Source organism: Mobula birostris, unplaced genomic scaffold (genome assembly GCF_030028105.1).
Source record: "Mobula birostris isolate sMobBir1 unplaced genomic scaffold, sMobBir1.hap1 scaffold_947, whole genome shotgun sequence".
Classification (NCBI taxonomy): domain Eukaryota; kingdom Metazoa; phylum Chordata; class Chondrichthyes; order Myliobatiformes; family Myliobatidae; genus Mobula; species Mobula birostris.
Window position 1 is genome coordinate 128228 of NW_027278664.1, and position 18309 is coordinate 146536.

The 18309-nt window shown below is 46.0% G+C and overlaps 1 protein-coding gene and 2 non-coding genes across 3 annotated transcripts in view; 2 read left to right on the forward strand and 1 right to left on the reverse strand.

Moving 5' to 3' along the window:
* LOC140193874 (uncharacterized) overlaps positions 1 to 17846 on the forward strand; it is an 81103-nt gene extending 63257 nt beyond the window's left edge. Inside the window, 4 exon segments of the mRNA XM_072251010.1 lie at positions 2293 to 2422; positions 6517 to 6811; positions 15803 to 17537; positions 17539 to 17846. Coding sequence (XP_072107111.1) covers positions 2293 to 2422; positions 6517 to 6811; positions 15803 to 17537; positions 17539 to 17686 — 2308 coding nt within the window. The 3' untranslated portion in view covers positions 17687 to 17846.
* Positions 1471 to 1543, forward strand: trnav-uac (transfer RNA valine (anticodon UAC)). Its single transcript has one exon. It is a non-coding gene; the product is annotated as a tRNA-Val (tRNA).
* On the reverse strand, positions 4836 to 4917 carry trnas-gcu (transfer RNA serine (anticodon GCU)). Its single transcript has one exon. It is a non-coding gene; the product is annotated as a tRNA-Ser (tRNA).
* Positions 17847 to 18309: the final 463 nt, after the last annotated feature.

The following is an 18309-nucleotide window of genomic DNA, read 5'->3' on the forward strand; positions in this document are numbered from 1 at the left end:
GGTCGAGGAGAGAATCTCTCTGCCCACCAAAGTCCGTCCCTCATTGAAACATGCGATAGAAACACCATTACAGTTTCTCCACGTTGCTAAAATTACCTCTGCATTGAACGGAGTCACGTTCACGTCTCACTCACGTAATAAATATGCGCACTGATCTGCCAGCGTAAATTAAAACAATATACTGTCCATAATCCCGATAAAACCCCGCATGGATTTGTTCCTGCTGTACATGACATTAAATCAAAGGTGGAGTCCCGGCCGATATGCAAGCTATCAGTTACCCAGTGAAACCGCGCGACATGCGCTGCAAATGCTTGGAGGACAGTATCAAAATCCACCTTCCAGCACCCTGACATGGGGTTAAACTGGAGGAATTATCCATGTCATTGCGGCTGTCGTTACAGTACAAGGTGAGCGCACGGAATGAAAACTGAAAGGTCCGGAAATGGGCAATTCCTTGGTTACTTTTCACACTAAACTATTGAAACCTGCAGTTGAGACGATTCCATTCTGGAACAGAATTATAAATCAGTTCTTCCATGTCCAGTGTAATCCGATTTCTGACTTGCTTTACCAAGCTGCTGTTAAAGAATGGAGCCCTCCACCAAATCTACTGACATGCCGATTATCAGATCCTTCAGGCTCTCTGTGACCTGCGACCTCTGATGTGACCGACTCAGCGCTGCTGTAAAATGCTCACATTCCCGCTCTCCTGTCACACGGGGCTCGCTTCCTGATGGTTATTGTGATTAATATAATTTTCCATCCAAAAGAGGTTGTTTAATTATCCGCAGATGACTGGGTCTGGTTCAGATACGACGGAACAGTTTGGAAAATGAAGATTAAGATGGTATTAATGAAACATTAGTGTGATTGTGTGTTTAATAATAGCTCGCTTGTGCACTAGGCGGGGCTAAAGACATTGGTTTTGACTCTACAGATGCTATTTCCTCTTGTTTTCACTATTTCCGTTGTCTATGAATTATTTCCTTCAATTAACGTTCTGGCGAGAGTGACGAGAACGGAAAATTGGCGAAGACTGGCGAAGAACTAATCTATAGCGAGAAATGTCAAAATTACAGTTGAATTATCCTTGAGAGGCGGGGAGCCACCATGTGGTGACTGAAGGACACTGCAGCGGCCGATACGTTTTTTGTTGCAACACACATAAAAGTTGTTGGTGAACGCAGCAGGCCAGGCAGCATCTCTAGGAAGAGGTACGGTCGGGTGTTGTTGGATGTTGCGCCCTGACCAAAACATCACAGCAAATTCGTCGTGAATTTAATAAATATGCCCTATAAAGTTGGCCCTTGTTCCTGAAGTGGGAACGAAGAGTGGGCAAAATTTCGTTTTCTATTGCTTGCGGGCAGAAAAAAATTGTCCTTAAGAGCAGGATGAATAAGTAGAGAGTCGGAGGTGCAGGGTGTCTGGTCAGTGCTCAATAGCGTAGAACATTGAGCTCCTGGCAGCGTTTCTGTGGTGTAGTGGTTATCACGTTCGCTTTACACGCGAAAGGTCTCCAGTTCAATCCTGGACAGAAACACTCTTTAGGCTCCAGGATTTAGGAGGCATGTGATCTCAAAGATCCCGCAAACTTTTACGTTCGTATTTACATTTATTATCATGGGAATACCCCTGCGGGAAATTGAAAAGGAATGGTCAAAAATCTCGTGCATAATCTACAGAGCAAGGGAATTGGGAACCGTTTTGTTTCGAGACAAGATGATGATGCGAGATCGTATATCGGTATAGAGTTATAGTCACTATATTTTAATATGTCGGTCTTGCTGAGTATTGATGCAACATGTAACTACTTACGGAATATCCCACGCGTGCATGCAGATGAGTAATTAACCAGTGATGTTTTTTCTTTCCTTCGTCGTTAACGTCACGAATAAGTTTATATTTCGGTATACACTTTGCCCTGTGACTCAACACATAGCTCCCGATGTTCCCTCGGCACCCTGTTACCTCTATTACATTATTAAAACATAAGGGTCAGTTATCCTCATCAAACCGGCCACTGTTAAGTACATTATTCAATGTCTTGATGGCGGACTTACCACTGATGTTCCAATCTGCCCACAGTCGATATGAAATATGTATCACTGAAGTTGCAGAAATGTCAGTTAAAATGTATCCGGAGGTATCAGCAGAATGGAAGGGAGAAAACATAAAACTGTACATCGGAAGTAAAGAGACAGATGGGTGAGGAAATCGCGGTTTAATCGGTGCCGCCCACAGTATTCATGCGCTGTATGGAAATTCCTTCAGTTTGTGTTTTACTTGTAGATTCCTCGCCTGCGTGGCCGCGGTTGATGCATTTCACTTACTCGGTCCGGACGTTGTGCCGCTCTTCTGCTGTCTCCGGAATCGGATGACGAGAACATACTCCGCTCGATCTGTCTTTGATATCAGTTCGGTACACTCGAGTATTAATCGACACCGCGCTGTGTTTAAACGTTTCTGACGCGTGTTCTGCAGGAAGGTTTGAAAATCACCTGCTTCGGGATCTGTGCGCTCAACTCCCAGTTCAGAATATCCGCATGCACCTCCATCCGCCCTTCATCGTTGCGAAGAGACGGAGGCTGAATGGGGAAACTGATAAACATCGCAACTTATAGTGACATTCACACATTTTCCCCTGTAGGCGCATTTGTACTGATCGTTCAAGGAGCAGCAGACTTTGGAACAGTTCAGGAGAACTGGAAAATTGGAAATGTCTCTCCACTCTTTAAAGGGAGAGAAACAAAAGACAAGAAATTTTATTCCCATTCCCATTCAGCCACACATTTTAATTCCACATCCCATTCCCATTCCGATATGTCTATCGACGCCCTCCTCTACTGTCAAGATGAAGCCACACTCAGGTTGGAGGAACAACACCTTATATTCTGTCCGTGAAGCCTCCAACCTAATGGCATGAACATTGACTTCTCTAACTTCCGCTAATACTCCATCTCCCCCTCTAACCCCATCCGTTATTTATTTTTATACACACATTCTTTCTCTCACTCTCCTTTTTCTCCCTCTGTCCCCCTCACTGTACTCCTTGCCCATCCTCTGTTTCCCCCAATCCCCCTTTTCTTTCTGCCTAGGCCTCCTGTCCCATTATCCTCTCATATCTCTTTTGCCAATCACCTGTCCAGCTCTTGGCTCCATCCCTCCACCTCCTGTCTTCTCCTATGATTTTGGATCTCCCTCTCCCCCTCCCACTTTCAAATCTCTTACTAGCTCTTCCTTCAGTTAGTCCTGACGAAGGGTCTCGGCCTGAAACGTCGACTGCACCTCTTCCGAGAGATGCTGCCTGGCCTGCTGCGTTCACCAGCAACTTTTATCTGTGTTACAGGAAATGTTAGGCCCGTTAGTCTTCTTCCGTGTTTAGGACGATGTTGTCCATTATTAAGGATGAAGTTTCGGGGCACTTCGAGGCACATATTAAAATAGGGCAAAGTCAGCATGGTGTTCCTCAGGGGAAATTTAGCTTGACAAATCTGTTGGAATTCCTCGAGGAAATAACAGACAGGATAAATGGAGAAGGGTCAGTGGATGTTGCTGGCCTAGAAAATCAGAAGGAATGTCACAGGGTGCAACTCTTGAGGTTTCTTAACAAGAGGAGAGCCGATGGTCTTACGGGAGTTATACTAGCATGGATCGAAGATTGGCTGAATGGCCGGAGGCAGCGAGTGGAATTAAGTGGAGCGTTTTTCTTGTCGGCTGCCGGTGACCAGTAGTTGTTTGGACCACTTATTTTCACGTTATATGTCAATAATCTGAATAAGGGGATTGATAGTTTTCTGGCCAATTTGCAAACGGTATAAATATAGGTTGATGGTTATGTTGTGTGAGTATTGATCAGCAGGACCTTGGCAGAAGGAACTGAACTGATTAGGAGAGAGATGTAAAATTATATTGGGAAGTGTATGGTCATTCACTTAGGCAGAAGCTATAAAGGCGTGGTCTATTTTCTAAACGGCGAGCATGTTCAGAAAACAGATGTGTAGAAGGAAGCGGGAGACCTGGTACAGGATTCCCGAAAGATCAACTTGCAGGTTGGCTCAGTATTAACGAAGGGAAACGCAGTGACAGTTTACATTTCGAGAGAACTGGAAAAGGAAAACAAGGATGTAATGCTGAGTCTTTGTAAGGCATTGGTCAGACCGCAGTTGGAATATATTGAGCAGCGTGTGTTCCTTAACCAAAAGCGGGTGTGCTGGCATTGGAAAGCGCCCAGGAGACATTCGCCAGAATGATCCTGGGAATTACAAGGCGAAATATGCAGAGCGTTTAATGACTTTGGGACTACACTTGCTGTAGTTTCGGAGAATGACGCGGGTATCCCGTTGAAACTTATCGAATAATGAAAGGCCTGGAGATAGTGGACATGGAGAGGATGCTTCTTGTCGTGGAGAAGTCTAAAAATAGAGGGAACTAACCTAGAATATAAGGAAGTCATTTTCGAACTGGGGTAAGGAGAGATTTCTGTAGCCTGATGGTTGTGAATTTGTGGAATTTATTGCTACAGATAGCTGTGGAGGCCACGTCATTCGATATATTAACAGTTTCATGATCAGTAAGGGGGTCACATGTGACGAGGAGAAGGCAGGAGAATAGGGTTGAAAGGGATAGTATATCAGCCATGCTGGAACGGCAAAGCAGACCCGATGGGCGGAATGGCCTAATTCCTCTCCAAATGACCAAATTTGGAGACAAATTCCAATTGTGAACATTATTTTTCATGACTCACAAAGCAAACTATCTGGCAAATATTGGAGACTTGGAAGCTTTAAAGTACAGTAATAGTTGAACAGATGGCCCCTCACATAAAGAGGTCACGACGAGGATGGGATTCGAACCCATGCGTGCAAAGCACAATGGATTAGCAGTCCATCGCCTTAACCTCTCGGCCACCTCGTCTGTTCTTCTGTCTCTTGTGTTACAAAATTCTGAATTTCTTCACAGCACTTAGAAACTCCTCTTATGTTCGAAATATTTGTTTTCAGATACCATTTATATTTACTTTGCCTGTGATGCTTACCAGAATTTCTGGATATTGGGAAGAAAGACTTAGTGAGATAGGTGCTAACCATAGGGAAAAACAGAACTAGCTATTATTGGCATTTCAGACACCACCGCCGTGCTATGCCAAATTGATCGATTCCGTGCGCTGTAGCTCTAAGAAATAGTGTGTTTTGGGTAGTGCAGTGAGATAAAATTATATCGAATTTAGTAAACGTCTAGTAACTTGTTTATCAAATTGTTTGATTTCAAGAAACACATATTATCGTAAATTATCATCTGGCTCCAAAACAACGGCGTTTCGTGTATTGGCAATTATGAGAACCCGATAGCTATTAAATTACAGAAACGCTGAAGAGCACTTAGCTCCGTCTGCGGCAGCAGATCTGAATATCCCAACCTTAACCGACACAATGCGTGGCTGCTCGGTTCTGGTATATGCATATGATATATAAAAAGAAATCACGCCCGATGATGTTTTGAATGAACTGGACCATTTTGCTGATTCCACTCCCAGAATTTAGGGCCGCCTGAAAAGTCAGAGGCGCGTGCCTTTAAGGATGGCTTTTTATGTAAGAGAAACAGAGATACAGAATATTAAATCCTTGTAAATGAAAGTCGCAAAATGTAGTGATATTAACAACATTGGCCGAACGTTCATCTGGACGTGTGTAGCAGCATTGGGCCGGTACCGAATTTAAACGAGAGCCGATGGTGTTACGGCCTGGGGGAAGTATCTGAAGGTGAGACCCTCTTAGTGGAAGCTCCAAAATACCACGAGGGAGGGGAGTTGACCGCTGAAGACACCTCGGTGAGAGAAAGGTCGCGGCGACTGGCCCCTGCAGCCGTGAAGGACGTGTGTGTGGATTATAGGACTCTGACAAGGCGCACTGTCATTGACCTGAATACGGGTCTGACGGCCGAAGACGCGATGGTCTGTCTGAATGGTGCGATGTGGTTTAATGTGCTGGATCTGAGGAGTGGATGTTGCCAGATCCCGATGAGTGAGGCCAATGAGGAGAAGACGGCAGTTATAGGTCCCCTAGGATTCTTCCAGTCCGAAAAGATGCCACAGGGCATATCCGGAGCCCTTGCAACCTTCCCGCGGGGGACGGGGGATGTGGACTTGTTTGGAGTTTTGGTGTATTTGGATGATCTCCTAGCATTGAGATTCACCTTGGAAGACTATGAATTGAGGCGAGTGAGGAATCCCGGGCGACTAGGGATAAACTAAGTAAAACTTTCTTTGGACGAGTGCCAGCTCTGGAGAAGGACGCAGATCCTGAGTGTTTGGCTGAGAGAGGAGATTTGCCCCGCTGAACTGAACGCTCAGAAATGCAGGATGGAGACTGAGTGCTGCAATTTTGGGACAACCATTGAAGGATTGGAGTCCACGCTCATCAAAGTGGAGACGGGGAAACGGTATTCCGAGCCGAAACTGCGGTCATTACTGATGAATTAATCCAAAGAGACGCTGCAATGACCAACCTTCGAAAGGATCAGCAGAAGCTCAAGAAATCGACCCAGCACAGATTGGAAGAAGCTGGTGCTGTAATTGCGTCCCAGATAGAGATGGACACGGAGCGTGGGTCAGAACTGCTGCGACTGCGGGTGGAGGTCGAGGAGTCAAAGAGTCAGAGGGCATCTCGATTGCCGGAGGTTGAAGAGGCCGCAGAGGCAGCCCAGGCTAAGTGCTTCCGTTTGGAGAGCATCAAACAGCATTTACCAATCGAGGAAATGGGGAGGAATATGGATTCGAAGGATGGTGTGCTGGTTGTGTGGTACATACTAGGTGAGAGTAAGCGTTCGACACGGACTAGAATGGTCGAGATGGACTGGTTCCGTGCTGTAATTGTTATATGGTTAAATGGTTATAGAAGGAGGTGGGACCATGAGGGAGGTGGTAGGCAGCAGGGGGAGGGGGCAGAGTAAAACTGGGATAGGGGAAAGGCGGGGGCGGGAATTTCCGGAAGTTGGGGAATTCAATATTCATACCAAGGGGCTGGAGACCACCCAGACGGTATATGAGGTGTTGCTCCTCCAACCTGAGTTTAACCTCATCATGGCAGTAGAGGAGGCCATGTATGGACATATCTGAATGGGAATGTGAAGCAGAGTTGAAGTGGGTGGCAACCAGGGGATCCTGTCTATTGTGCTCGACGAAGCAGTCCCCCAATCTGCCTCGGGTTTCACCGATGTAGAGGAGGCCGCACCGGAAGCACTGGATGTAATAGATGACCTCTCATGGTATTTTTTAATTCAAATCAGCCCTGTGTTAAATGTTTAACTATCACAGTGACTGAAGGCAGCTGCAGGTTCATGAGGAACTGTTACTGTCAGATTCTGCAGTTCTTGCGGCTGCTCATCGCACCCAGGACTGAACCCTGGTCACTGAGTATTGGAGGAGTCTGTTCTGCTGATGTTAGCCTTAAACTAGACTGATGTTTAATATTGTGGATCTGTGAAAGATAAATCCGTTCTGTATCAAATCCCGTGTCTCAGGTACTTACTGTATCTACCACACTCACAATGTACACTAGAGAGGTCACTCGGCCCATCTGGTCCCTGCCCAGGTTTCTGTTCCATATCAGTATATGAAAATCTATCCCTGCCGTTCCCCTCTCACTCTCCCTGTGATGACAGGTTGCAACTAGTCACCACTCCGTGGGATAGGAGATTTTCTTTGAATTTCATGGAATCATAGAAATCTACAGCACATTACAGACCCGTTGGCCCACAATGTTTTGTCGACCATGTAACTTACTCTAGAAACTGTCTAGAATTACCCTACTGCATAACCCTCTATTTTCCTAACCTCCATGTATCTATTTAAGAATCTCTTAAAAGACCCTATTGTATCCTCCTCTACCACCATCGCTGGCTGTGCTTTCCACACACACACCACTCTTTGTGTAAAAACTTAGCTCTGACATCTCCTCTGTACCTACTTCCAAGCAGCTTAAACCTATGCCCCCTCGTGTTAGCCATTTCAGCCCTGGGAAAAGCCTCTGGCTATCCACACGACCAATGCCTCTCATCATCCTATACACCTGCATGAATTTCCTGCATGATTGTCTCCAGGCTGAATAAGACGATGAACTCACTGTGGTTTTGATGTTCTTTGGAGCTCTGAACTAAGGTGGTTAAACTCCTCCTTCCCCGCTCTTTTCAACGTTTTCTATCATTTTCACTCATTTCAAAGGACTGTGCCGTAGACAGCTGGGTTGCTGCAATGCACCTCTAAAGTCTGACAGCAGACTAGCGAGTGAATCTTAGATGGAGCAGAGGCAGAAACCAAAGAGTTGCCAGCCTGAGTCAGGGCTTTGGGGCTCCAGAAAGAGATGGGGTCTAGAGTTTATGAGGAGGAGGAGGAAGAAGAGGAATCAGACCAGCAGGATGTGGCTACAGAAACATTTGGAAGCTGATTGATTTTTAAAAAGGTGGTTAATGTCTGCAAAATACTGGAGAAAATCAACAGATGAGGCCGCAAATGTGGAGAGGAATAAATAGATAACGATTAGGCCGAGCCCCTTCGGCATGGCTAGACTGTGTACTCCTCTGCTTAGTTGCTGCCCGAACTGCAGAGTTCATCCAGAATAGTGTGTGTGTGTGTGTGTGTGTGTGTGTGTGTGTGTGTGTGTGTGTGTGTGTGTGTGTGTGTGTGTGTGTGTGTGTGTGTGTGTGTGTGTCTACATTTCCAGCAACAGCAGAATCTCTTGTGTTTTATATCTGCATTTTGTAAGAGGATTGTACCTTGGCTCCTGACACGCGAAATGCCTGTTGATATTGAGTATATTATTTATGGAAGCTGCTTTCTGCGTGAAAACAGCTGCTGAGTTTTCTACACACAAAACACAGTGAGGCATGGACATGGAACCGGTGCCTGCAGAAACCTAAAGTCACCGTGATCACCCAGAAAGCGGTGCCTTAAAAATAACGCCCGCGCTGCAGCACCGATTAAATGCGCAGGCGTCAGGGTTGTTGACTTTCCCGAATATTACGCATGCGCGCAGTACACAAAAGGCCGCGGAACGATCAGCTACAGGTAAGAGCATATTCCGGGCGGGGGGTTTCGACTCTGACTGAGGGGCAATTGCTCCTGCCATCGTGGCCCGCAATCCCCGGGCAGTCCTGTTCTCTTCCCTCTCTCTCTCAGCCCCACCATCCGTACACGGGCCCCGGGGAGCTTCCGGCTGATGAGGGAGTGGGAACCGATGCATCTTTCAGACAGAGCTGAGCTCCAGCTGTCTAAATACTAGGAACTCGGGGAAAGGGAACAAAATCTTTTAGATCAGTAGCTGAGAAAATCTCCTTTGTTCTACCTTCAACCACAAACAAAAGAAACTCTGCAAATGCTGGAAATCCAAGCAACACACATAAAATAGGTAAAATAGAACTATTTTCCATAGATGCTGCCTGGCCTGCTGAGTTCCTCCAGCATTTTGTGTGTGTTGCTTGTTCTACCTCCTCTTGTTCTGGACGTTTCTACCCGTGGGAACATATTTTGACCCATTCTGTCCGGTTACATAATGATATCAAACACCTTTGTCCTGGGCAACATGTAGCTTTCACAAAACAAACGTGCCAGACTCCAATGAGACAGACTGCTGCCCTTCCCTTCATATTCATTGGCATTGCCATCAATGAGTTCACCACCATCAGTCACCTGGGGGAGGGTTCAGGAGAGATATTTATGTACAATACAGAAAATGGTATTACCTGTGTGTATTGTGGCAATGCAAAAGTTGCTGGAGAATTTGCAAGTGGGAAGAAGTGAGTGATATTGGGAAATCTGACTTTTTAAAGTATCATTTTACGAGCAAATCAGATATGGACAGTGTGCAAAATTTCTGTTGAGAAGATCCTTCATTACCCGCTACAGGCCTGCTACATAGGTTGTGTGAGAGTGCAGATGAACATGATCAAACCTAGGGGAGATCAAAGTTCTTATTGATTGTGATTTGCTAACTGTTAAAATCAATACCTCTCTATATAAAATTCAGTGTGCACGTTTTTGTTACTGTTAAAAATTGCACAGCGCAAGATATTTGCACACACTTGTCATTACAAATTTGAGGGGGCATTGGTGGAAAGGTGGGGAGACCTCCAGTGTCCCTGACACCATCACCTACAAGATGTGTATCCAGCTACACTTTAAGGAGTTGGAACTCAAAATGGATGAATTCCAGATCATCTGGGAGTCAGAAGGGATGATAGATATAACATGAAGAGAGGTGAGTTACACCCAAGGTGCAGGACACAGGAAACTGGGTGAGAGTCAGGAAGGGGAATGAGGTTAAATAGCCATCGCAGAGTACTCTTGTTGCCGTCCCTCACAACAGCAGATGGACCACTTTAGAAACTTGTTGGGCGGTGGGGGGGGGGGAATTACCTTGCAGAGGAAAGTCAAAGTGGTGATAGGGGATTAGTTAGTTTGGGAAATAAAACTAGCAGAGGTCTAATATCCTAGTGGTAAGGCTTGCTATTGCTAGTGTGGGGGTGGGAGTGTTGGTTAAAGTAAAGTTGCAGGGGGGTGGGGGGCGGGAGCCAGAATGACAGAACAGATAGTGGAGAGGGTGAATTGAATTGAATTGACTTTATTACATACTCCTTCATATACATGAGGAGTAGAAATCTTTACGTTACATCTCCGTTTAAATGTGCAATGTGTAATTTATAGTAATTTATAACAAATAGTTTGTACATAGGACAGTCTATATAACATAGAAATACAGTTCTATCAGCATGAATTAATCAGTCTGATGGCCTGGCTGGAAGAAGCTGTCCCGGAGCCTGTTGATCCTGGCATTTACGCTGTGGTACCGTTTCCCAGATGGTAGCAGCTAGAACAGTTGGTGGCTGTTTCTGTAAATGTCCTGTCAGTGGAAAGTTCACATCTGCAGATTCGCTGTGCTGTCCGCACCACTCTCTGCAGAGTCCTGCCATTAAGGGAAGTACAGTTCCAAACCAGGCAGTGATGCAGCCAATTAGATTGCTCTCAATATTGCCCCTATAGAGTGTTCTTAGGATTTGGTGGCCCATAACAAACTTCTTCAACTGTCTGAGGTGAAAGAGGCGCTGTTGTGCCTTTTCCACCACACAGCCGGTATGTACAGACCACATTAAATCCTCGTTGATGTTTATGCCGAGGAACTCAAAGCTGTTCACCCTCTCAACCCCAGATCCATTGGTGTCAACGGGGGTTAACCTGTCTCCATTCCTCCTGTTGTCCACAATCAGCTCCTTTGTTTTTCTGACATTGAGGGAGAGGTTGTTTTCTTGACACCAGACAGATGTTGTTCAGACCTAAGACGAAGTCAGCAATCAGAAGGTTGAGCATGGTGCGATGAATGTGCTGAGCTGTGTATATCACAATGCAAGAAGCATCGTAGGAAAGCCAGATGAGCCCAGGCCATGGAATTATGATATTGTAGGCATTACTGGGAGCTGGTTGCACCCAACAGTCTGAGGGATTTAGAGGAACAAATTTGTAGAGAGTTCACAGACTATACCAAGAAACAAAAGTTGATATTGTAAGTGATTATAACTTCCCATATGTAGCCCCCGGGTAAGCCTCAGGCTCCCTCAACTCACTTACATCTAGGGGAAGCGGCCTTCAGCCCCGGCAAACTGGGTTTGTGTGGATGCTGTGGCCAGTTAGAAGATGAGGTTTTGTTCCTTCAAATTAATCATGGAAATGGGCTCGTGACCGGGCTCTCCTTGTAGCGGGTGGGGCACTGTCTTCTCCAGCATCTCCGCCTCCACATTCAAGGATCAGTGACATTCCCGCAAAATAACAGACAATACACCATATGCCATTAAATGATTACAATTTATAGATATTACTGGAACTATGTAATTAATAGAGATAAAATAAAAAAGGAAATAAAAGGCGCCAAACTTATCAAAGTTCAATCCCTTCATGCACAACAGTTGGAGCTCAAGTAACGGGGTCTTCTTTCCACCATTCAATCCCCTCTGACCACCTCGACCCGCTGCCTGGGACCAACCACAGTGGTCGACCAGACACTCCACACGAGTCTGTCTTTGTCTCCTGTCCTCGCTGAGGACCCTGGGCTTTGGACTGTGGCTCGGGGTCCATCCTATCGGCCAGCTCACAGCATCGTGTCCACTCTCTCTGACCCCATTGTGCCTTCTGTGCCAAAGCCCGCGCATCACAATAGCTTACAAACACACAAGAAAGAATAACATCTATCCCAATTGGTTAGCAACTGAATACAACTCTCTTTATAACCCAAACAAGCTGCTAGAGAGAGAACTTTCTCAGCAGTTAACATAACAAAGAAGCCATTTTGATTAGCCTGCATAGTAACATAAAAGAAGAAACCCCTTACACATATATTGACTGGGACTCCCATACTGTAAAAGGACTAGTTGAGGTAGAGTTCATCAAATGTGCCTTAATCAGTACGTAAAATTTCTGATGTTGAAGTGTGCAGTAAGCTATTAGGAAATGGTCCAGGGTTGGTGACAGAAATTAGTGTATGGGAACATGTTGTGTCTAGTGATCATAGTGCCACGAGATTCCAAGTAAATACGGAAAAACAGAGGCATGGACCAGGGGTTGAGATTCTAAATTGGAGAAAGTCAATTTTTATGGTATTTGCAAGGATTTGACAAGTGTGGATAGGGACAGGCTGTTTTCTGGCAAAGGAGTACTTGGTAAGTGGGAGTTCTTCAAAAGTGAAATTTTGAGGGTGTAGAGTTTGTATGTGCCTGCCAAAATAAAAGTTGAATTGTAACTAGTGCAGGGAACCTTGGTTTTCAAGAGATATTGAAGCCCCAGATATCTTGTTCCTGTAAATGCCTCAGGCTGTTGGGTGCTACCAAAACACATTAATGACTACAATATCATATTTCCACACCCTGAGCTCACCTTTCTTTAGTTGTGTTCTGTTGGTTTCTGAAAGCTTCTCGATCTTTTTTGCTCATTATTTGCCCTCTCTTTGTTTTTTTATATTGGCTTTGGCTTCTCATTTCAACCATGGTTGTGGCCTCCTGCCTTTCCAATGCTTCCACTTCTTTGGGATGTATCCATCACTCACCTCCCGACTTGCTCCCCAAAACTCCAGCCATTGCTGCTCCATCGTCATTCCTACCAGTTTCCCTTCCAAACAAGTTTGGCCAGCTTCTGTGTCACAGAAACATGCAGAAGTTCAGTGCAGAAACAGGCCCACTCTGGACGATCCGAATGATAATTTATATGAGGAGACAAAATAGAAGTGGGAGATTTTACGTAGTATTTTTGCATCTGTATTTACTCAGGAGATGGACACAGAGTCTATAGAAGTGAGGCAAAGCAGCATCAACTTCATGGAATCTGTGTTTGCTGTCTTATGGCAAATAAGCGTGGATAAATCACCAGGGCCTGACAAGTTGTTCTCCTGGGACCCTGCGGAAGACAAGTGCAGAAATTGTTTGAGCCCAAGCAGAGATATTTAAATCGTCCTTAGTGACAGGTGAGGGACTGGAGGATTGGAGGACAGCCAATGTTGTTCTGCTGTTCAAGAAAGGCTTTAAAAATAAATAGGAAGTTCTACATTGGTGAGCTTGACATCAGTTGTGGGGAAGTTATTGGAATGTATGTGCAGGAAATTAATATCTAAGTATATGGATAGATGTGGACTGATTAAGGATAGGCAGCATGGCTTTGTGCACGGTAGGTCATGTCTAACCAATCTTATAGAGTCTCTCAAGGAAGTTATCAGGAAAGTGGATGAAGGCAAGGCAGTGGATGTTGTCCACATGGACTTTAGCAAAGCACTTGACAAAGTCTCATATGGGAGGTTGGTTAAGAAGGTTCAGTCACTCAGCATTCAAGATGAGATAGTAAACTGGATGAGACACTGTCTTTGGGAGAAGCCAGACTGTGGCAGCAGATGGTTGCCTCTCCGACTGGAGGCCTGTGACTAGTGGTGTGCCACAGGGATCAGTGCTGGATTTGTTGTTGTTTGTCATCTATATCAGTAATCTGGATGATAGTGTGGTTAACTGGATCAGCAAATTTGTGGATGACACCAAGATTGGGGTGTAGTGGACAGAGAGGAAGACTATCATGGCTTGCAGTGTGATCTGGACCAGCTGGGAAAATAGTTTGAGAAACGGAAAAAGGAATTTAATGCAGACAAGTGTGAAGTGTTGCATGTTGGTAGGAACAAGGTCTTACACAGTGACTGGTCGGGCACTGAGGAGTGCTGTAGAAGCAAGGGATCTGGGACTACAGGTCCATAATTCACTGAAAGTGGTACCCCAGTTAGATAGGGATGGAGAGAAAGATTTTGGCACATTGGCCTTCATAAGCCAAAGTACTGAGTACAGGAGATGGATGTTATGTTGACATAGTACAAGGCATTGGTGAAGCCTAATTTGGAGTATTGTGTACAGTTTTGGTCACCTACCTACAGGAAAGATGAAAAAGAGGTTGAAAGAGTTCAGGGAAAATTCATAAGGATGTTGCTAGGTCTGGAGGACTTGGGTTATAAGGAAAGCTTGAACAGGTTAGGTGTTTATTCCTTGGAATGTAAAAGATTGAGAGGAGATTTGATGGAGGTGTACCACAATTATGAGGAGTAAAGATAGGGTAAATGCAAGCTGGCCTTCTCCACTGAGATGGGGTGGGACAACAACACGAGGTCATGAGTTAAGTGTGAAAGATGGAATGTTAAGGGGAACATGACGAGAAACTTCTTCACACAGACGGTCATCCGGGTGTGGAATGAGCAGACAGCACAAGTGGTGAATGTGACCTCAATTTCAACATTTAAGAGGTTTGTGTCAGTACCTGGATAGTAGGGATATAGGAGTAGAAAGTTCAAATAGTTAGCACAACCTAGATGGGCTGAAGGGTCTTGTTCTGTGTTGTACTTTTCTATGACTGTGACAAGAACCTTAAATAGAATCCTTAATTCACTCTAATTCCTTTTATCAGACCGACCGTTCATCTCAGCAGCAAATTTTTATATGGCGTTAAAACGGTGGCACTTTAATCTAACAGTACATAAAAGAAAATCCTAGCTGCAGGTCAACAAAGGCTATTTGTGTGAGAGTGCTTCAGTCACTGTGGAACGAGACACCCATGTTGCTCAGTGGGAAGAGGGAATACTACCAATGGAGAGACTCAAACTGAGGCAAGGCACAGATTGGAGATGGCAGAAATGCCCCATTCTTATAGAGACAGGAAAAGCATCAGAGAGATTGATTCCAGTTAACATTTAATCCTAGATACCAGCACTGTGCCAGTTTGAAGATGAGTTCTCTCTCCAACTTGGGTTGAAGCTCACTGTAACAGTGTGATGTCAGATCACAGCTTGCTGACTAAAGTGATCTCATCTGAAATGTTGTCCTTCAGCCATTGATGGATTTTGTAAATGTTTTCACAGGTTAAAAACGACAAGGAATTTATCTACAGGAATCTCAAACACAACACGCCAGATTTTCTGACACTGTCCAGATATTTAAGAATTGGAGCAAGGGCTTCACTCGATCGTCCTTCCTACTCAGACTGGGCAGGGATTCACTCGATCATCTGACCGACTGGCATGCCTGTCATTTTACACTGGGGAGAGTCTGTTCACCTGCTCAGACAGCAGGAATAGATTCACTCGGTCATCTCAACTGAAGGTACTTCAGCAAGTACACACTGGGACAAGGCCATTCACCTGTTCTGTGGGTGAGAAGGGATTCAGTCGGTCTTCCCACCTGTGGACACACCAGTCAGTTCTCACTGGGCAGAGGCTGGTCATCTGCTGAATTTGTGGGGAAGGATTCACTCAATCAGCTGACCTAATGGCTGATCAGCGAGTTCACACCAGGGAGAGACCGTTCACCTGCTCAGACTGTGGGAAGGGATTCCATCAGTCATCCACCCTACTGGTACACAAGTCAGTTCACACTGGGGAGAGGCCATTCACCTGCTTGAACTGTGGGAAGGGATTCACTCAGTCATCCAATTTAATAGTGCACCAGCGGGTTCACATCAGGGAGAAGCCATTCACCTGCTCAGACTGCGGGAAGGGGTTCACTCGGTCATCTGACCTACTGGTGCACCAGCGAGTTCACACTGGGGAGAGGCCATTCACCTGCTCAGACTGTGGGATGGGATTCACTCAGTCATCTAAACTGAAGGAACATCAGAGAGTTCACACCGGGGAATGGCCATTCACCTGCTCAGACTGCGGGAAGGGATTCACTTGTTTATCTAAACTGAAGGTACATCAGCGAGTTCACACTGGAGAGAGGCCATTCACCTGCTCAGACTGCGAGAAGGGATTCATTTGCTCATTTAATCTGAAGGCACATCAGCGAGTTCACACTGGAGAGAGGCTGTTCACCTGCTCAGACTGTGGAAAGGGATTCAGTCGGTCACCCGACCTACTGGTACACCAGCGAGTTCACACTGCAGAGAGGCTGTTCACCTGCTCAGACTGTGGGAAGGGATTCACTCGGTCACCCGACCTACTGGCACACCAGAGAGTTCACACTGGAGAGAGGCCGTTCAGCTGCTCAGACTGTGGGAAGGGGTTCACTCGGTCATCTGACCTACTGGTGCACCAGCGAGTTCACACTGGGGAGAGGCCATTCACCTGCTCAGACTGTGGGATGGGATTCACTCAGTCATCTAAACTGAAGGAACATCAGAGAGTTCACACCGGGGAATGGCCATTCACCTGCTCAGACTGCGGGAAGGGATTCACTTGTTTATCTAAACTGAAGGTACATCAGCGAGTTCACACTGGAGAGAGGCCATTCACCTGCTCAGACTGTGGGAAGGGATTCTCTCGGTCATCCAAGCTACTGGCACACCAGTCAGTTCACACTGGAGAGAGACCATTCACCTGTTCAGACTGCGAGAAGGGATTCATTTGCTCATTTAATCTGAAGGCACATCAGCGAGTTCACACTGGAGAGAGGCTGTTCACCTGCTCAGACTGTGGAAAGGGATTCACTCGGTCACCCGACCTACTGGCACACCAGAGAGTTCACACTGGAGAGAGGCCGTTCAGCTGCTCAGACTGTGGGAAGGGGTTCAGTCGGTCACCCGACCTACTGGTACACCAGCAAGTTCACACTGGGGAGAGGCCGTTCACCTGTTCAGACTGTGGGAGGAGGTTCACTCAGTCCTCCACTTTACAGAGACACCAGTCAGTTCACACAGGGGAGAGGCCGTTCAGCTGCTCAGTCTGTGGGAAGAGATTCACTCGGTCATCCAACCTAGAGAGTCATCAGCGAGTTCACACTGGGGAGAAGCCATTCACCTGCTCAGAATGTGGGATGGGATTCACTCATTCATTCACCCTACACAGACATCAGCGAGTTCACACTGGGAAGAAGCCATTCACCTGCTCAGAATGTGGGAAGGGATTCACTCGGTCATCCAGCCTAGAGAGTCATCAGCGAGTTCACACTGGAGAGAAGCCGTTCACCTGCTCAGAATGTGGGAAGAGATTCACTTGGTCATCACAACTACTGGCACACCAGTCAGTTCACACGGGAGAGGCTGTTCCCCTGCTATGAATGTGGGAAAGCATTTCTGCAATCATCCTGCCTACAGAGACACCAGCGAGTTCACACTGGGTAGAGGCCATACACCTGCTCAGAGATTGGGAAGAGATTCTCTCAGCCATCTCCATCAAATGTGCATCATTGAGTTCACACTGGGGAGAGGCCGCTCACCTGCTGTGAATGTGAGAAGGGATTCACTCAGTAACCTAACCTTGTAACACATCACTGGGTTCACACTGGGGATAAAGTTTCAATAAGCTTCATGCTGGATATTTGTCCATCATTGTTTCTCAATGCAATTTTGAGAGTGACTGTCGGTGCTGAACTCTGCAATTATTGCTGCTGCTCACCACACCCAGTTCTGCACCCTGGTCACTGGGCATGGGAGGAGTTTCTTCTGCTGCACATTCACCTTTAATGGGACTGGAATTTAATATTCTGGATCTGAGACAAATAAATCAGTTCTACTTTGAAGTCTGTCTCCGGTACTTAGTGAATTTATAACACACCTAATATAGAGTAAAGAGGCAACTCAGGCCGGCTGGACCCTGCCAGTGATTCTGTTCCACGACAGTCCTTTTAAATCCTCCCCTGTTGTTCATCTCTCGCTCTCCCTGTGGTGATGGGTTCCAAACAGTCACCACTCTGTGGGTGAAGAGGTTCCCCTTGAATTTTCTGCAGACTGACGAAATCGAGCTGACTGCAGTTCTGTCTGAGATGTTCTTTGCCCCTCTAATCTCTCGGCTGAGGAAGAATAACATTGGTAGT